This window comes from Lutra lutra, chromosome 1, assembly GCF_902655055.1.
Source record: "Lutra lutra chromosome 1, mLutLut1.2, whole genome shotgun sequence".
Taxonomy (NCBI): domain Eukaryota; kingdom Metazoa; phylum Chordata; class Mammalia; order Carnivora; family Mustelidae; genus Lutra; species Lutra lutra.
Window position 1 is genome coordinate 134473266 of NC_062278.1, and position 21702 is coordinate 134494967.

Consider the following 21702-nt stretch of genomic DNA (forward strand, 5'->3'; position numbering starts at 1 on the left):
TAAATTTTTTAATTTAATTTTTTTCTTATTCTAATTTTTTAAACTTTTCCTCTTTTTTAACATTTTTAAACTACTTTATCTTAACAATACCTTTCTAAAAAAAATATTTTTAAACCTTCATTATTATAGTCATATTTTATCCCTCATTGTATCTAACTTTATTTTTTGTATCCATATAGGGTTTTTTCTTCTAAAAAAATTTAGGATACAATTTCTTCTAATAATCATAATAAACCCCAAATCTAGCACAGGGCTTTGTTCTAGTCTCCAGCCTGAGCAAATTCTCTCCACTTTCATTTTCTTTCTTTTTCTTTCCAACTTATCAATTCCTTTTCTAGAATTTAAAAAAAAAATTAAATTTACATCTTTACAGTCACATTCCATCCCTTCATTGTGTTTACCCTTATTTTGTATATGCATAAATTTTTCTTTCTTTAAAATTTTGGGAGGTAGTTTCATCTAAGAGACCAAAATACAGCCAAAATCAAGTTGGTGGCTCTGTTCTACTCACCAGTCATATATATATATTTCTTTTTAATTAAAAAAAAAATTTTAGGGGCGCCTGGGTGGCTCAGTGGGTTAAGGCCTCTGCCTTCGGCTCAGGTCGTGATCCCGGGGTTCTGGGATCGAGCCCCACATCGGGCTCTCTGCTCCGCAGGGAGCCTGCTTCCTCCTCTCTCTCTGCCTCTCTGCCTACTTGTGATCTCTGCATGTCAAATGAATAAATAAAATATTTTTTAAAAATTTTTTTAATTTCTTTTTACTCCCTTTTTCTCCCCCCAATTTGATGACTCTTCTGATTCGGATAGCATACATCTTTCTGGGGTGTTTGCCACCCTTTTAGTATTTTATTCTCTTGTTCATATATTCTTACCTGGATAAAATGAACAGGGGGAAAAACTCACCACAAAAAAAAGGAACAAGAGGCAATACCAAAGGCTAGGGACCCAATCAATATGGACATTGGTAATATGTCAGATCCAGAGTTCAGAATGATGTTTCTCAAGGTAGGCTGGTCTCAAAAAAGGCATGGAGGATATTAGAGAAATGCTGTCTGGAGAAATAAAAGCCCCTTCTGGAGAAATAAAAGAACTAAAATCTAACCAAGCTGTAATCAAGAAAACTATTAACAAGGTGCAATCAAAAACGGAGACTCTTCCTGCTAGCATAAATGAGGCAGAAGAGAGAATTTGTGATATAGAAGATGAAATGATGGAGAATAAAGAAGCTGAGCAAGAGACAAACAACTACTGGACCATGGAGGAGAAGTCCAGAGATAAGTGACACCATAAGATGAAACAGTATTAGAATAATTGGGATTCCAGAAGAAGAATAAAGAGAGAGAGGGGAAGAAGGTATATTGGAGTGAATTATACTAGAGAATTTCCCTAATATGGCAAAGGGAACAAGGATCAAAATTCAGGAGGCACAGAGAAACCCCCTCAAAATCAATAAAAATAGGCCCACACCCCATCATCTAATAGTAAAACTTCCTAGTCCAAATGACAAAGAGAAAATCCTGAAAGCAGCTTGGGACAAGAAGTCTGTAACATACAATGGTAAAAATATTAGATTGGCAGCAGACTTAGATACAGAGACCTGGCAGGTCAGAAAGAACTGGCATGATATATTCAGAGCACTAAATGAGAAAATCATGCAGCCAAGAATACTATATCCAGCTAGGATATCATTGAAAATAGAAGGAGAGATAAAAAGTTTCCAAGACAAACAAAAACTAAAAGAATATGTAAACACCAAACGAGCCCTACAGGAAATATTGAAAGGAGTCCTCTAAGGAAAGGGAGAGCCTATAAGTAGTAGATCAGAAAGAAACAGAGACAATATACAGTAACAGTCACCTTACAGGCAATATAATGGCACTAAATTCATATCTCTCAATAGTTACCCTGAATGTAAATGGGCTAAATGTCCCAATCAAAAGACACAAGGTATCAGAATGGATTAAAAAAAAAAAAACTCATCAAAGTGCTGTCTACAAGAAACTCACTTTAGACCCAAAAACACCTCCAGATTTAAAGTGAGGGTGTAGAAAACAATGTACCATGCTAATGGACATCAGAAGAAAGCTGGGGTGGCATTCCTTATATCGCATAAATCAGATTTTAAGCCAAACACTATAATAAGAGATGAGGAAGGACACACTTTCATACTCAGAGGGTCTGTCCAACAAGAAGATCTAACAGTTTTAAATATCTATGCCCCTAACATGGGAGCAGCCAACTATATAAACCAATTAATAACAAAATCAAAGAAACACATCGACAATAACACAATAATAGTAGGGGACTTTAACAACCCCCCTCACTGAAATGGACAGATCATCGAAGCAAAAGATCAACAAAGAAATAAAGGCCATAAATGACACATTGGACCAGATGGACATCATAGATACATTCAGAACATTCCATTCCAAAGCAACAGAATATACATTCTCCAGAATAGATCACATCCTGGGTCACAAATCAGGTCTCAACTGGTACCAAAAGATTGGGATCACTCCCCGCATATTTTCAGACCATAATGTTCTGAAGCTAGAACTTAATCACAAGAGAAAAGTTGGAAAGAACTCAAATACATGTAGGTTAAAGAGCATCCTACTAAAGAATGAATGGGTAAACTTGGAAATTAAAGAAGACTTGAAAAAATTCATGAAAACAAATGATAATGAAAACACAATGGTTCAAAATCTGTGGGAACAGCAAAGGAGTCCTGAGAGGAACATATAGCAATACACGCCTTTCTCAAGAAACAAGAAAGGTCTCAAATACACAACCTAACCCTATACCTAAAGGAGTTGGAGAAAGAACAGCAAACAAAGCCTAAACCCAGCAGGAGAAGAGAAATAATAAAGATCAGAGCAGAAATCAGTGAAATAGAAAACAAACAAAAAAAAAAAAAAATAGAAGAATAGGAGCTGGTTCTTTGAAAGAATAAGATTGATAAACCCCTGGCCCGACTTATCAAAAAGAAAAGAGAAAGGACCCAAATAAATAAAAGCATGAATGAAAGAGGAGAGATCACAACCAATACCAAAGAAATACAAACAATTATAAGAACATACTATGAGCAACTCTATGCCAACAAATTGGACAATCTGGAAGAAATGGATGCATTCCTAGAGACATATAAACTACCACAACTGAACCAGGAAGAAATAGAAAACCTGAACAGACCCATAACCAGTGAGGAGATTGAAACAGTCATCAAAAATCTCCAAACAAACAAAAGCCCAGGGCCGGATGGCTTCCTGGGGGAATTCTACCAAGCATTTAAAGAAGAATTAATTCCTATTCTCCTGAAACTGGTCCAAAAAATAGAAATGGAAGGAAAACTTCCAAACTCATTTTATGAGGCCAGCATCACCTTGATCCCAAAACCAGACAAGGATCCCATCAAAAAAGAGAACTACAGACCAATATCCTTGATGAACACAGATGCAAAATACTCACCAAATTCTCACCAAAATACTAGCCAATAGGATCCAACAGTACATTAAAAGGATTACTCACCACGACCAAGTGGGATGTATTCCAGGGCTGCAAGATTGGTTCAACATCCACAAGTCAATCAATGTGATACAACACATTAATAAAAGAAAGAACAAGAACCATATGACACTCTCAATAGATGCTGAAAAAGCATTTGACAAAGTACAGCATCCCTTCCTGATCAAAACTCTTCCAAGTGTAAGGGATAGAGGGCACATACCTCAATATTATCAAAGCCATCTATGAAAAACCCACCACAAATATCATTCTCAATGGAGAAAAACTGAAAGCTTTTCTGCTAAGGTCAGGAACATGGCAGGGATGTCCATTATCACCACTGCTATTCAACATAGTACTAGAAGTCCTAGCCTCAGCAATCAGAAAACAAAAAGAAATTAAAGGTACCCAAATTGGCAAAGAAGAAGTCAAACTATCCCTCTTTGCAGATGATATGATACTATAGGTGGAAAACCCAAAAGGCTCCACCTCAAAACTGCTAGAACTTGTACAGGAATTCAGTAAAGTGTCAGGATATAAAACCAATGCACAGAAATCAGTTGCATTTCTCTACACCAACAACAAGACAGAAGAAAGAGAAATTAAGGAGTCAATCCCATTTATAATTGCACCCAAAACCATAAGATACCTAGGAATAAACCTAACCAAAGAGGCAAAGAATCTGTACTCAGAAAACTATAAAGAACTCATGAAAGAAATTGAGGAAGACACAAAGAAATGGAAAAATGTTCTATGCTCCTGGATTGGAAGAATAAATATTGTGAAAATGTCTATGCTACCTAAAGCAGTCTACACTTTTAATACAATCCCTATCAAAATACCATCCATTTTTTTTTTCAAAGAAATGGAACAAATAATCCTAAAATTTATATGGAACCAGAAAAGACCTCGAATAGCCAAAGCAATATTGAAAAAGAAAGCCAAAGTTGGTGGCATCACAATTCCGGACTTCAAGCTCTATTACAAAGCTGTCATCATCAAGACAGCATGGTACTGGCACAAAAAGCAGACACATAGATCAATGGAACAGAATAGAGAGCCCAGAAATAGACCCTCAACTCTATGGTCAACTCATCTTCGACAAAGCAGGAAAGAATGTCCAATGGAACAAAGACAGCCTCTTCAATAAATGGTGTTGGGAAAATTGGACAGCCACATGCAGAAAAATGAAATTGGACCATTTTCTTACACCACACATGAAAATAGACTCAAAATGGATGAAGGACCTCAATGTGAGAAAGAAATCCATCAAAATCCTTGAGGAGAACACAGGCAGCAACCTCTTTGACCTCAACCGCAGCAACTTCTTCCTAGGAACATCGCCAAAGGCAACAGAAGCAAGGGCAAAAATGAACTATTGGGACTTCATCAAGATCAAAAGCTTTTGCACAGCAAAGGAAACAGTTAACAAAACCAAAAGACAACTGACAGAATGGGAGAAGATATTTGCAAACAACATATCAGATAAAGGGCTATAATCTATAAAGAGCTTAGCAAACTCAACACCCAAAGAACAAATAATCCAATCAAGAAATGGGCAGAGGACATGAACAGACATTTCTGCAAAGAAGACATCCAGTTGGCCAACAGACACATGAAATAGTGCTCCACTTCACTGAGCATCAGGGAAATACGAATCAAAACCACAATTAGACACCAGCTCACACCACTCAGAACAGCTAAAATTAACAACTCAGGAAATGACAGATTTGGCAAGGATGCAGAGAAAAGGGACCCCTCCTACACTGTTGGTGGGAATGCAAGCTGGTGCAACCACTCTGGAAAACAGCATGGAGGTTCCTCAAAATGTTGAAAATAGAGCTACCCTATGACCCAGCAATTGCACTGCTGGGTATTTACCCTAAAGATACAAACGTAGTGATCCAAAGGGGCATGTGCACCTGAATGGTTATAGCAGCAATGTCCATAATAGCCAAACTATGGAAAGAACCTAGATGTCCATCAACAGATGAATGGATAAAGAAGAGGTGGTATATACATACAATGGAATACTATGCAGCCATCAAAAGAAATAAAATCTTGCCATTTGCAACAACGTGGATAGAACTAGAGGGTATTATGCTTAGCAAAATAAGTCAATTGGAGAAAGACAACTATCATATGATCTCCCTGATATGAGGAAGTGGAGATGCAACGTGGGGGGTTTGGGGGGTAGGAAAAGAATAAATGAAACAAGATGGGATTAGGAGGAAGACAAATCATAAGAGACTCTTAATCTCACAAAACAAACTGAGGGTCACTGGGGGGAGGGGTGTCAGGAGAGGGTGGTGGGGTTATGGACATTGGGGAGGGTATGTGCTATGGTGAGTGCTGTAAAGTGTGTAAATCTGGTGATTCACAGACCTGTACCCCTGGGGCTAAAAACACATTATATGTGTTTTTTATATGTGTTTATTAAAAAATTTAAAAATTATAAAAAAAAGAGATGAGGGACTTATCTGTACTTGAACTAGAGATTTAAAGGAGGAGTTTTGAATACCTATGTATCAAGAAGGGTTCTGACTGGTGGCTGGTTACCAAAAGTCTAGTAAATAATAGCTCATACAAATAAGGAATTTATAATCAAATGATAAGAAGTCCAAGATAGGCAGTAGACACTGGTAGGTTTGACAACTCTAACAAGATTCCAGACTTTTTCCAATTTTCTGCCATCTTTAGCAAAGAGGTCTTTGTCTGCAGGCTCATGTCCACATTGTAGGCAAAAAGAACAAGGAAGTTGAAAGACAGCACAACAAGCTCCTATGAACTTCTGAATCACACAGCCTCCCTGGCTGCAAGGGAGTCTGAGAAATTGGGCTTTCAGCATTTCAGACTATAGAGTAGAATAGGGTTGGAAAGGTTGAAACCCAAGGAGAGAATGTGATCGTGGGCAGTAAGAAAAAGAGGCAGTAAGAAAGGAAGTCAGTACTCAAGGGACAGAATTTGTTTTGTCAGGTGTTTTTCCAGCTGGGAGATTCTCATCCCATTGCCAGCTTGGGAGAGTCCTGGGGAGGTACAGATTGTGGGGAGCTGCCACTATTAAAAGAAATGATCATCACAAACACCATTCTATATTTTGTTTAAATAAAAGAGAAAAGACATGAAAAATACACAAAAGGAAAAACCATAAAGGAAATGATTGCCAAATGGCTACATAACATTGGAAAACTTCTACCCTCTATATTTCATATATATATATATGAATATATACATATGTATTCATATACATATGTACATGTACATACATATATGTATACATATATATGTATGTATACATATATGTATGTGTATATATAAAACAAGGTCTAAAAACTAATGACAAACTATCAAAAGTATTAGTTACGCATAAGACATAATTTTCTTTATTTACAAAGAGATCCTATTATCAGTAAGAAAAAGATAATGAACTCTGTAGAAAATCTGACTTAAAGACTATAAATAGGCAGTTTTTAGAACAAACAAATAAAAAAAGAAATCCAATTAGACATCCCAAAAAAGGTGATCATATTCATAATTATAGAACTATAATAAAAATAAGTTACTATTTTTAATATATCAAATTCATCAAAATTTTGAAATTTGATGAAACCAGTGCTGATAAATGTAAGAGAAAGTGGGCACTCTCATACCACAGGTGGGAATTTAAATTAGTTCCATCATTTCAAGGGCTATTTGGCAAGATCTATTAAAATTTAAGATAGATGCCTATTTTGTTGCAGCAATCTCATTGCTAGTAGTGAATTTATTTATCATCATTTGTCAGAATACAATGCAATCAAAATTGATATTCGGGGCACCTGGGTGGCTCAGTGGGTGAAGCCTCTGCCTTCGGCTCAGGTCATGATCTCAGGGTCCTGGGATCAAGTCCCCCATCAGGATCTCTGCTCAGCAGGGAGCCTGCTTCCTCCTCTCTTTCTCTGTCTGCCTCTCTGCCTACTTCTGATCTATCTCTGCCAAATAAATTAAAAATTTTAAAAAAACTGATATTCAACCATTATATGTTGATATGGTCTTCTGCTGGTGTCCATCTGTATGATAAGTGCCCATGTAATAATGTCTTTAATATCAGTCTTAAAGTTTATATACTAACTAAAAATTGGAAATTACTAGTTCATCTGTATGTTGGAGACTAGTTAAATAGATTGAGGTCTTCCAATCCAAAAATATGTTATATTTTTCTATTCCTTGGTGTTGTCTTCAATTTCTTTCACCAATGTCTTAATAATTTTTAGTGCATCAGTATTTCAACACTGTGGTTTAATTTATTCCTAAGTATTTTATTCTTTTAGATACGGTTGTAAATGTGACTGCTGTCCTAATTTCTTTTTCAAATAGTTTGTTGTTTGTGTGTAAAATGCAATTGATTTTTGTATGTTGACTCTGTATCCTACAACTCTACAGAATTTGTTTATTATTATTATAACAGTTTTGGGGTGGATTATATAGGGTTTTCCAAATATAAGACCACATCATCTGCAGAGAAGCCGTGTCTGATTTGTACGTCTTTTATTTTTTTTTTTTTTAAGATTTTATTTATTTATTTGACAGAGAGAGATCACAAGTAGACGGAGAGGCAGGCAGAGAGAGAGGGAAGCAGGCTCCCCGCTGAGCAGAGAGCCCGATGCGGGACTCGATCCCAGGACCCTGAGATCATGACCTGAGCCGAAGGCAGCGGCTTAACCCACTGAGCCACCCAGGCGCCCCTAATTTGTACGTCTTTTATTTCCAACTTTTTTTTCCTAATTGCTTCTGGCTAGGACTTCCAGTACTATGTTGAATAGGAGTGGGGAAAATGAGCACCTTTGCCTTATGCCTGATATTAGAGGAAAAGCTGTCGACTTTTCACCATTGAGTATGAACTTAACTGTAGGCTTGTCATATATTTCTTTATTAAGTAGAAATACATTTCTTCTTTGCCCAATTTATTGAGAGTTTCTATCATAAAAGAATACTAATTTTTGTCAAATGCTTTTTCTGTACCTATTAAGATAATCTATTTTATCTTTTGTTCTGTTAATGTAGTGTATCACATTTATTGATTTGTATATGTTGGATCATACTTGCATCCCAGAGATGAATCTCACTTGATCATGGTATATTATCTTTTTAATGTGCTGTTGAATTTTGTCTGCTAGCATTTTGTTGAGGATTTTTGCATCTATATTCCTCAGAGATGTTGGTCTGTAGTTTTCTCTTCTTTAGTGTCCTTATTTGGCTTTACTAACAGGGTAATTATTGTCTCATAAAATGAGGTTAGTCAATTTTTTGGAAGAGTAGGAGAAGGATCCTGTTAATTCTTTAAATTTTTGGTGGCATTCGTCACTGAAGCCATCTGATTCTGGTATGTGGTGTAAATGCCTGGTGTAATTAGCTTTTTTGATTATAATATAAGTGCCAGATATTAAGCTTCTCATTGCCAAGTCATCCATTATAAACACATTCATCTCAAATATCACTATCACACAAGACAAAGAGCCAGGCAGCCTTACACATGAAAGTCTTGGGTGACCTACATAATTAACCATTTGAATGACTCTGCTTTTCCCTTCTTGTGACTTAATTCCTGGTCTTATGTTTTAAATTCACCGATAAAAATTGAGCCTGTGAAACCGTAGGCACCCCTCCTTCAACCCTAATAGATGCAAAACTGAGGTCCACCCTCTCAATCTCTCTCTACGCACAGCTTTGCTGTGTGGCCCTGGGGCATACTGCCTGCCCTCCAGCACTGGTAATAAACCTTGCTTTTTTTCAAAGTTCCCAGATAGTTGTTGCTGAGGTGCATCTTTCAATCATAATAAGAACCTCAAGGGCCAATGCAGCTATAACATTAGTTCTGGCAAGAGAAATAACTATCAGGACTCACCAGCCCATGTACCAGTCCAGGTGAATGCCCCCAGTTATTTCTAGCCCATAGCATCACAAGACCAGTGCTCTAACCCCTGAGTTATGGAGCCATACGCCCATAGCATCACTATTGATAGGTTGAGAATAACACAAAACATGGGCTTTTCTTTTTTGGGAGATTTTTGACTACTGATTCAATCTTCTTATTTGTTATTGATCTGTTCAGACTTTCTATTTCTTCACGATCAAGTCTTTGTAAGCTGTTTCTAGGAATTTATTCATTTTTTCTAGGTTATTTAATTTTGGGCATTTAACTGTTCATAGTAATCTCTTTTGATCCATTATATTTCTGTGGTATCAATTCTAATGTCTCCTCTTTCTGATGTTATTTGAGTCCCCTCTCTTTTTTTCTTAGTCCGGCTGAAGGTTTGACAGTTTTATCTTTTTAGAAAACCAACACTTTCTTAGGTTGATCTTTTCAATTGTCTTTCTAGTCTCTGTTTCATTGATTTCTGATCAAATATTTTTTAGTTCCTTCCTTCTGCTAACTTTAAGCTTAGTTTGTTCTTTTTTTTATGTTCTTGAGGTACAAAGTTAGGGTTTTTGAGATTGCTTTTTTCTTACTATAGACATTTATTACTATAAATTTCCCTCTTAGAACTGCTCTTACTACATCCCCTAAGTTTTGATATGTTATGATTCCATTTTTATTTGTCTCAAGATATTTTTTTATTTCTCTTGATTTTTTCTTTGACTTACTAATTGTTCATGAATAAGTTCTCTTTGATATTTGACAGTTTTCTCATAATGTGTCTCAATGAAGTCCTCTTTGTGTAGAATCCCTTTGAGAACTTATGAGCTTTATGTACCTAGATGTTCATTTATATCACTCCTCAGATTTAGGAGGTTTTTAGCCATTATTTCCTTAATAATAGTTCTGCTCCTTTCTTTCTCTCCTTCTCCTGAAGTTCCCATAATGTAAATATTATTTTACTTTGTGGTGCCCTACAATTCACTTAGGCTCACTTCACTCATTCATTTTTTCTTCTTTCTTCTCTGACTTGATAATTTCAAATGACCTACCTTTAAGATCAGATTCTTACTTTCTCCTTGTTCAGTGTGCTATCGGTGCTCTCTATTGCATCTCTTAATTTAATTTGTTATATTGTTTCACTCTAGAATTTTTTTTGTTCTTTTTAATGTATTCTATTTCTCCGTTGAGCTTTTAATTTTATTCACATATTATTTTCCTGATTTCATTGAGCTGTCTGTGTTCTCTTGTAATTTGCTGGGCTTCCTTAAAACAATTATTTTGAATTCTTTGTCAGACAATACACAGAGCTCTTTTGGGGGGCAGTCAGTTACTGGAAAATTATATTCCTTTGGTGGTATCATGTTTCCTTAATTTTTCATGTTTCTTGTAGCTTTGTGTAATGTTTGAATGTTTGCTAAAGCAATCACCTCTTTCAGACATACGAATGGTTCCCCTGCAGGTGTGTACTAGGGTAGATGTGGTGGTTTCAGATTTGGGACTACTGGTATAGTCTCTGTGCAACTCTGTGCAACTCAGTTTTGGTTAGTGATGGCAAAGACTGTAAGGGTCCTCAACAATCAACACCTAGACCAAGGTGTCTGTAGCATCAGTAAAGGCTACTGGAATCTTCAGTGGTGAAGACCACTGGGGACCACCTGATCTCTTTTTCTCCTCTAAGGGATGTCATGGTCAAGAGGATTCCTCTTGGTGCTGGGTCAAGCTTATGGGTGCCCTAATGGTGGTGGCAGTATTGGTATCTGATGCATTTGTGAATCAGCCACTGAGATTAAGTCTGGAGCACTGGTGCTCACAGAGTGACAGCAGCTCCAAGGATTGGGCAGTGTCTAGACTGAAGTGGTAGTGTCCCCAGTGCCTCAGGTGTGGGTGTCTGTGGCACAACTGTGGACTTGGGATCTGGAGTATGGGCATTCACAGAGAAACAGTGGCTCTGAGGTCCAAGGCACTGGCTAGCACACATGTTTCCTTGGGTGCCTGAGACAAAGGTGAGCACTAAGTGGCCACAGAACCAGATTCTAAAGCAAAGATATGCATGGGGAGGTAGCACTTGAGAATCTGGGGTGTTGGTTTGTCTGCATTAACAGTGGCTTTGGCACCTGAGAGGGAGCTGTACACATAGCAATTATTAAGCCAGGAACTGGAGTGTGGGTGCACACAGAGCCAGGGTCTGAAATGCAGCTGCATATGGAGCAACTGTGACTCTGAAGTCAGGCAGGCATGGGCCTGTGGGGAATGGGGGTGGTGGGCAGGCTGTCCGAGTTCCAGGGCAAAAACAACAGCAGTTCATTCTGAAAGGTGCACAGCAGCGTCTTTCTTCTGGAGGTCCATGGCAGCTATGGCTGTTGGTATGTCAGTGGCCAAAGCTGTTTAATCTCAATAGAGTAGGCTGCTGGGGTCCATAGCGGTGACATTATGGGGTCCTCTGCCATGAAAGCTATGGGGAATCTGTAGCTGTTGCTGGGGCTGTGAGGTCCTCAGCAGCAAAGGCAGAAGTGGTCCTCAGCAGAGTAGGCCACTAGAGAGATGGCAGCAAGTGGCACCTGATCACAATAGGAGAAGCCTCCATACCTCTTCTTTGTTCCTAGTCATCTCCAAACATCTCAAGTAAGACAATCTCCTCAGTGATCTTTTCTCTGTAGTTATTCATTTTTTATCCCACTGTGTTACAGTAGATTCTTAACAGGGCTCTTGAGCTCTTTCAGTATTATTTTTGTTTGTGGATAGCTGTCTAATTATTGTTGCAGTGGTTATGAGGAGACAAAGACCAGTATCAACTACTCTGCCATCCTATATTGATCAACAATGATTTTTTTAATGTGACACGAAAAGCTTAAGCAGCAACAATAACAAAAATAAATAAATAAATAAAAGAATGGAACAACCTCAAACTATAAAGCTCCACGCAGCAAAGGAAACAATCAGTAAAATGAAAAGGTAACCTATGGAATGGGAGAAAATATTTGCAAACTATTTATCTAATAAGGGGTTGATATCCAAGATATAAAAGAAATTCCTCTAATAGCAAGAAAGCAAAAAACAGTTTGAAAAAATGAGCAAAGTACCCTAATAGGCATTTTTCCAAAGAAGTTGTACAAATGGCCATAGGTAGAAGAAAACGTACTAAACATCACTAATCATCAGGAAAATGCTAATCAAATTACAATGAGATATCACCTCACACCTGTTAAGATGACTATTAGTAGAAAGAAATAACAGGGATGCGTGGGTGGCTCAGTTGGTTAAGCATCTGACCTCAGCTCAGGTCATGATCCCAGAGTCCTGGAATTGAGCTCCACTTTGGGCTCCACACTTGGTGGGGAGTCTGTTTATCCTTCTCCCTCTGCCCTCCCCACTTATGCACATTCTACTTCTCTCTCTTAAATAAATAAATAAAATCATTCTAAAAAAGAAATAACAAATGTTTATGAGGATGTGGAGAAAAGGGATCCCTTATGCACTGTTGGTGGGAATGTAAACTGGCATAACCATTATGGAAAATAGTATGGAGGTTTCTCAAAAGATGAAGAGTAGAACTATAATATGATCCAGCAATCCCACTTCTGGGTATATATACAAAGGAATTGAAATCAGTACCTTGGAGATATCCATGCTCCCACCTTCACCCCAGTATTATTCATAATATCCACTATGTGAAAACAACCTAAGTGTCCTTTGGCAGATTTATAGATAAATTATAGTATGTATATAAAATAGAATACAAGTCAGCCTTAAAAAAGAATGGATATCTTGCCATTTGAAACAACATGGATGAACTTGGAACATATTACACTAGGGAAATAATTCACATACAGAAAGAAAAATACTCTATGATCTCACTTATATGTGGAATCTTTAAAAAGTCAAATACATGAAAATAGAGAGTAGAACAGTGATTACCAAGCTCAGAGAGGTGGGAGAAATGTGGAGATGTTGATTAAAGGGTACAAAGTAGCAATTATGTAGGTTGAGTATTTAGAGGTATAATATAAAACATGGTGACTATAGTTAATAATTCTATAAGATACACTGGAAATTTGCTAACAGGGTAAATTTCAGGTGCTCTTTCCACATAACAATAACAACAAAAAAAGGTAACTATGTGAGCAGATGACAGCAAGAACTTCTTTCTTTATTCTTTACTTACATATCCCAAGCTAAAAGATGTGTTCCTAGCATATAAGAACTAAGGTAAGTAAGTGCTCAGTAAATATTTTTTTGGATAAATGGATATTACTTCTTATTTCTCTCCTTATAAATTTCTTTTTAAGCCCTGTCCAATTCTAAGAGTTGAAATTAAAGCACCTATTAAATGGGAGAAGATATTTGCAAATGATATATCTGGTTAGGGGTCAGTATCCAAAATTATATAAAGAACTTATACAACTCAACACCAAAAAGAACAAATAGTCCCATTAAAAATGGGCAGAAGACATGAACAGACACTTCTCCAAAGAAGACATACAGATGACCAACAGACATATGAAAAGATGCTCAACATCACTCATCAGCGGGGTAATGCAAATTAAATTACAAGGGGCTATCACCTCACAACTTTCAGAATGGCTAAAATCAAAAATATTTTTTAAAAAGGGGGGGGTTGTTGAAGATGTGGAGAAAAAGGAATGCTTGTGCACTCTTGGTGGGAATGCAAAGTGGTGCAGCCACTCTGGAAAACAGTATGGAGGTTCCTCAAAAAATTAAAAATAGAACTACCCATATGATCCAGTAATTCTATTACTGGCTATTCTCCCAAAGAATAGAAAACACTAATTTGAAAAGATAAATGCACCCCTATGTTTATTGCAGCATTATTTACAATATCCAAAAATATGGAAGTAACTCAAATGTCCAATGATACATGAGTGGATAAAGAAGATGTGTTATTTATACAATATAGTTACTACTCAGTCATAAAAAAGAATGAAATCTTTCCATTTGAAACATCATGAATGGATCTAGAAACTATAATGCTAAGTGAATGTCAGTCAGATAAAGAGAAATACCATGTGATTTCACTCATACGTGGAATTTAAGAAACAAAACAAAAAAAAGAAGACAAATCATAAAACAGACCCTTAGAGAACAAACTGATGGTTCCCAGAGGAGAGGTGTGTGGGGGATGGGTGAAATAGGTAAAGGGGATTAAGATTACACTTATCTTCATGAGCCTGGGGTAATGTATAGAACTGTTGATATTGTACACCTGAAATCAATAGAACACTGTACATGAATTGTGCTGGAATTTTTAAAAAAAAAAGGTATTTCAAAGGACCTTGAGATTAAAATGAGTCTGAACATTCTGACATCACTCTTTAGTTTTCCCTGAGGAAAGTGATTAAGAAATCAAAACCAGGCCGTCTGAGTATATCTTTTTGTAAGAGAAGGAACTCTGACATAATTGCTATCTTCTGATGAATGAAAAATCATGCTTTTAAAATGTGCCCAGTCATAAATGCATAATGAAGAGTTTGCCACCACTTCCAAAGAAGGAAATTAACTCAGACCAACATAGAATATGTTCTACATTCCTGAATCAAGGGTTCTATGAAGATAACATTAGCTCTCATGTTCTGGCTTCGTATTTCTAAGAAATTTCTGTATTATTATGATGCATAAAGCATAAATTTTTAAAAAGCCATGAATCAATGACATAAAACATAAATGTACACTCTATAAATAGAGTACTGTTTATATATATATATATATATTTATATATATATATATATATACTGTTTATACTATAAATAGAGAACATTTACTGACACCCCAGTTCTGCTTCCCAGTCCCCAGCTCCTCCCTCTGCAGAAGGATAATGGGCTAGGGACCCTAGGAAGTAGTCTCTGAAACAGAGCTTAGCATGTAGGATGTTTATAAGAGAATGCTCTTGAGATCAACACTTGTGGAAAGGAAGGGAAGAAAATCTAATTAGGCAGAGGGTCATTGGGCTGCACTGGTAGTCCCATCGAAGTTCTCAGCTGACCCCCTCTACCACATTGCCATCCTGACTTCAATGGTAACTGCATATTTGCTTTTTTTTTTCCTAGTCTCATCACATAAAGGATAATAATCTAATTTAATTTTGTCTGTTTTCAAAGCTTTGATAAATGGAACCCTATTCTATGGATACTTCTTTTTGTCTCAAAAAATCTCTTTTAAGATTCAGCAACGTGGCTGAAACTTAACTCAGTTCCATTAATTCATTTTCACTGTTGTACACTCTGTTTTAAGGTATCCCAGCATATTTACTCATCTCACTATTAATGGACATGTGGACTGTTCATGACTTTAGGGGTCTGAACTCAGTGCTGTGAACATTGCACATGAACGTGTATGAATCCTGGTGATCATGTTCATAAGTTTCCAAGGGATATGTGTAAAAGTGAAATTGCTGGTTCAGGATATTTACATTTTAAATTTTAATAGAAAACGCCAGAATGCTTTCTCATTTTCGCTCCATAGAGCCAAGTTTGAGAGTCCCCATTGCTCTCTATCTGTATCACTGGGACTAGACTTTGTAATGCTGCAGTAACATCCCCTAAATCTCAGTGATTTACAACAACAAAGGTTACTTTCTCAGCCATATTTTGTTTCCATCACAATAAGTTGTTCCTGATCCCTGTAAGATCCAGGCTGATGAAGCAGGCTCTATCTACAACACTGTTGTTCTCTTAGAACTTTTTACTTTCCCAGAAACATATTTATGTCATCTACAAAAAGAGATTGTTACTTCTTCCTTCCCAATTCTTCTGCTTCTAAAAGCTTTCTCTGGGTGCCTGGGTGGCTCAGTCAGCTAAGCAGCTGCCTTTGGCTCAGGTCATGATCCTAGGAGCCTGCAATCAAGTCTCACATCAGGCTCCCTACTCAGCGGGAACCCTGCTTCTCCTTCTCCCTCTGCCTGCTGCTCCCGCTACTTGTGCACTCTCTGTTTCAAATAAATAAATAAAATCTTTTAAAAAAATAAATAAAACTTTCTCTAACCTAACTTCATGGTGTTTTACATAGAGTAAGGCTATATTATTAGGTGCATACGAATATATAATTTTTTATCATTATGAAGTGAGCCTAAGCCAAACAACTCACCAATAGACTGGTGCTTGGCTGTATTCAGATGAGCCAGCTCAGCCACAACTTTCATCAAATTATAATCACCCCAAAACTTAGTGTTCTAAAACAACAACCATTTATTTAGCTCATTATGCTAGGGGTCAGCAATTTGTGTGGGACTCAACTGGGTGGTTCTTTTGTCCTCAGCTAGGCTTGCTTCTTTTAGATGCCTAAGATAAGAGATGAGCTAAAGAAAGAGTGATTTAGTTTGCATGCATAATTTAGACAGACTACAGGAAGCAAGAGATGTGCCTCTCTCCAGTCTCCTCAGCCAGAAAAGACTTGGCCCAGAAAAATGGAGTGAGTTTCACAAGGTCACCAGGGAATTCACAGAGGGAATCAGGGGCTGAATTCAAGTACCCCAGTCTTGTTATTTCCCATAACACCATAATTATAACTGTTAATCCCCAGCAGCATTGAAAACATACTTCTGGGATTCTTCAAAAACCAAAGGAATAATCCACCATGAGATCACAAGATAGAAAAAAATGTAAAAAAGGAGAAAGGTTGGGAAAGTGCCTGGTCAGCATAAGTCCTACTCAGGAGAGCTCAGGAAAAATCTTGGATTAATTTTTACGCTTTAAGAGAGGGCTGGGAACCAAGTTCAGAGCCTAACAAACCTAAACCCTTTGATACTCTGGAATCAATGAAATCAACTGTATGTTTAAAAGCACAAAGCAATCAATTCACAAATGATTAAAACCTCTCCACTTTGCCCAGTGAACCAGGTAGATGCCATGTTAATTCCACATACTTTTTTAATTCTAATTTTAGGCCAACTTTATTCATTGAATAAGATTAGATGTCACTTGACCTTTCTACATCTTAATTCATCAGAAAAACCATTATCTCCACAGCAATGCATAGTGACATTGTGATAACAGATCCTGGAAAGACATTAAAAACACATGAAATTTTTTTCCACTTGGCTGCTGGAGCATTGATACCCGGGTGTCTGGAACAAATGCAGAACATCTGCAAAGCATAAGCTTCTTCTAGAGCAAGAGGTATGGAATGAAAGAGTCATGCATTGTTGTGGGGAGAGGGTGGTTCATTTCTAATAGTCTTTGAAAACAGAGAGTTACAAATTCAGGACCAAAAGAAAATCTGCCTGACCCTGTGCAGGGCAAGCAGTTCCAAGGTGAAAAGGCTCACAGTCTAAGGAGACTCATGGGCAAATGGTGCAAATATGATGGAAAAAAAGATGAATTCTTTCTTGAAAAGGGATGAGTTTTCACAGAGGCAACAAGAGCTGAGCTGGATTTTGATACAGATAATGGCCCTGGTAGACAGCAAATACCTGTGAAATACTTCTCAAACAAATGAACTAAAAGGCCACTACCCACGGAAGTATCACTACAGGCAACAGCATGGATGAATGGGTTGTGCAATTTCCAGGAAACTACACATGATTTATTTAGTATTGCTCAAGAAAACTTGGAGGGACAGAACAACCGTCACCATCGATAAGGCTAGAGACTGGAGGCAAAAACCTGATCTCTGAGGCCTTGAATGCTGCACCAATGCTTCCGAGTGAGTCCTGTTGGATTTGGGAGGCTTTGGATGTGGAAAGAGAATGAAAAAGGACATTCCCCATAAAGGAACTGTGATGGAGATGCACCCCTCCCCCAGAACCCCCCTCAGTGGAGAACTTGTTGCCCCAGCTATAGGAGTGCGGTTGGCAGATAGCCTTTAGCTGAACCCCTTCAGAGCTGCCTCACCCATGAGCACACCCACTTCCAAAGGCCAATGGAGCCCACTTCCAAAGGAACCCACTTCCAATGACCAATGGAGGCAAAGGATACAAGACCAGCCAATTAGACACACTCTAGGGCAACTCTGGCAAGCCCTTAATGCCAGAGCTTCCTGAGGAGTTCCTGGAGGCAGTCATTAAGATTCCCTGCACCATAGTTCAACTTTTCTTTCAGTCCATGCCTGCTGCTGCTTCTCCCAGACTTGGGCCAGACCAGAACCCCAGGGGCGGGTGGGGAGCATCTGAGGCAGACAGCAAAGTCAAGCTCCCTTATATCAAGCAGGAAATTTCTCTCTTCTGTTTCAGTCCATCCTCCTTCTCCCACCACCCCTAACACCTAGAGCTCTGACCTTCAGAATTCTCTGATGGCATCAAATGCTTTGGAACAGTGGAGTAGAGCCCAAGGAGCCCTGCTCTTGGGATCAAAAGGAATTCAAAGCCAGTTTCCTGTCAAGTGCCTGGTCAAGACACTTCACTTTTCTGCGAATGGGAAGAACAACAGGAAAAATAAAGAACAATGCCAACATCCAAGATTTAGCAATGGAGTAGGTAAATAGATGAAATAATGTGGGAAAGCACCTTGTAAACTGCAGACTATCGTGGTTTCCAATCCTCGGTCAAATTGTCTCTCCACCTTGGCTTTTCAAGTAAACTTTCTGCCAAGGTCAGCAGAGCGCCCTGGAAGGCTTATACCACCATCTTATAAATGCGGGGAGATCTGCCAGTGGGCCTCATAAGCATTCCAAGGATGAGAACAACCAACACCTGAATGTCTCCTCCCAACATTCCTCTTATATTGAATCTTTGCCTTTGGATTAGGGAAGGACAGGGTGGGAATAAGAAGTGGAAAATACATCACAACTCCATTTACATACCCTTCTCAGGATAGATACGCTCAACTCCTACCTGCATACCACAGCTGAGGGTATGCCTAAAAGAGAGAAATGAACGATGAGCAGCTCTGTCAAGCAAGATGGAGCATGTGTTATTCCGTTCCCATCACAAACATGCTTTAGCCAAAAGCAGGTACAATGTAGTATGTTAAGGAAGGGGGGAAAAAAAAAGATCGTATTCCAGTCATTCCTGGATTATACCAAAATGATTACCTTTGGGAGTAAAGATTTTAAGTGATCTTTATTTCTTCCATGTGCATTTCTGTGTTTTGCAAATTTGCAACCATGAACACATAGTTACCCTTTTGTGATCAGATAAAAATAATTGCCACGAAAATTGAATAAAATTTTTAATGTTTCTATGATTGTTTTATATAAAGCTGGTTCCCATCCTATCTCCTTTGTCACTGGGCTGAGAGGAGGAACAAATAGGGTTCTAGAAATGACAGCTTTTGTTATCGAACCAGGAACTTGGCAGAGAGTAAGCACCACTTCGGGTCCCTGGGGGAAACCACCAGCTGCTTGTGATCTGTTATGCACTGAATGTTTGTGTCATCCCAAAATTCATATGCTGAAGCCCTACCCTCAAGGTGACTGTATTTGGAGATACGGCCTTTAGAGGTAAGTAAGGTTAAATGATGTCATAAGGGTAGGGTCTTAATCTATGGAATTAGCATTCTTATAAGAAGAGACACTAGAAAATCCTTCCTCCCTCTCTTTTTCTCCTCTCTCTTTCTCTCTCTCTCCCTCCCTTCCTCCTTCCTTCTCTCTCTTCATAGAGGAAAGACTATTTAAGGGCAGAGCAAGAAGGCAGCTTTCTTCAACCCAGGAAGGAAGCTCTCACGAGGAACCAAATTGGCCACACCTTGATCTTAGACTTCCAGTGTATCTTAGGCTTCCAGAACTGTGAGAAATAAGTTTCCGATGTTTAAGCCACCCAGCCTGTGGTATTTTGCTATGGCAGCCCAAGCTGATTAGTATATGATCCCCCAAAGGCCCCCACATGAGACACTCTCAATATCCAGCAGCTCTAGATTTCCATGCAGTGCCCACTTCTGCCCTGAGCCTGGGCCAGAGTCAGAGGCCTGGGGAATAGAGCCATGAAGCCGAGGAAGATCTCACAAAACCACAATTTCCTCACAATCTATATGGAAAAAATTTTCATCCGGGGTGAACCTAGACCCTTCGCTTCATAAATGCATTGACAACCTCGGCTTTAGTTGTTGAGTCACCAGCTTTCAAAAGGACAAGAGTCATTGTAATTGATGACAAAGGATCGGTCCCAGGCGAACTCACCGCTTCCTCCCTATCAACAGCTACGTCACAAAATAGAACACAGAATATAACGCAATAAGCAGGTATCACACACGGTTTCCCATAAGTGGTTTAACCAAAATATCTTTATTTTTACTTTGAGTGACAAGGATTAAATATCACATGAAAAATCTCCAGACCCCGCTTTGACTAACACTTCCCTGTTCTCTAGTGATAAGCAAGAATTCAAGTTTCAACTCATTCCTGAATTAGGTTCTACTCACTGCTCACACTGAGTTTTCTTTTGCTAGAGCCGAAAACAAAATTTGAAGTAATGTTTACAGGTCAAGTTAAGTTTCTTCTTCATTCAGTTCTTGGTCCCTTACAAACTCACAGGAAAGTTTCAGTTACTCTTTTAGCTACTAGAATGCAGTCCTTCTCAAGTCCCAGATCATCTGGCCCAAGTCCTCGCTGGTGGGAAAAAATTCAGAGGGTTAGGAATCCTACCTATGAGATCAGAGACTGAGCTACTTAATTGCTGTGTTGTGTGGCGCTGTCTCAGGAAAGGTAAACTTGTTTTCATGGGCAATGAGAACAGAAGCAGCCAGAACGATGTTCTGCCCTAGGGGAGTGTTGGGACACACCGCGCCTCACACTCTCCCTGGGTTTCGAACCGGTTAGCGTTGCCCCCGCAGCTGCCATACCAGAACTGTTGGCAGGACTGCTTCTCCTTGTTGTAGTACCATTTCAGGATGTAATCCTGGCACTCCCCTGCCATTGGGTCCATGGAACAAGGATCTGCAGCAAAACAAATGCAGGGAGAGCTGAATGTCCTGCAGGAGCATGACCGCAAAGGAAAGGTGGTTTGGTGACAGAGCCTGGGAACGAATCCCAGCCTCACCACTGACTGGCTCTGTGAGCCTGAGCCTACCTGAACTTATTCTCTCTGAGCCCCAGTTTCTTCACCATAAAAGCAGTGAAAAAACCCACATCACAAGTTTGTCATAAGGTGGCCATGGAACATATGTGAAAAGTGCAATACAGTTACAGCTCTTATTTTGCTCGGTACTCACCATGCAGAAGTTACATGAGATAATGTGTAAATGAGTGAACAAATGAATGAATGAAGCTTTCTGATGCCAAGAACTCCTCGCTTACCTGTTATGCTCATTTCCCTCTTTTTTCAAATCATATCAATCCCTTGACTAATCCTAAACCCATCCAGCCTTCTAGTGACCTACCAAAATATCCAGCTTATTACATGTATTTCTTATT

The 21702-nt window shown here is 38.5% G+C and overlaps 1 protein-coding gene across 4 annotated transcripts in view; it reads right to left on the reverse strand.

The window, feature by feature from the left end:
- Positions 1-20553: 20553 nt before the first annotated feature.
- Positions 20554-21702, reverse strand: part of LOC125104624 (collagen alpha-4(VI) chain-like) — a 127574-nt gene continuing 126425 nt past the window's right edge. For all 4 annotated transcript variants that reach the window (XM_047737261.1, XM_047737271.1, XM_047737253.1 and 1 more), the window contains exon 38: positions 20554-21225. In XM_047737261.1, coding sequence (XP_047593217.1) covers positions 21050-21225 — 176 coding nt within the window. In that variant the 3' untranslated portion in view covers positions 20554-21049. The remainder of the gene's footprint in view (positions 21226-21702) is intronic.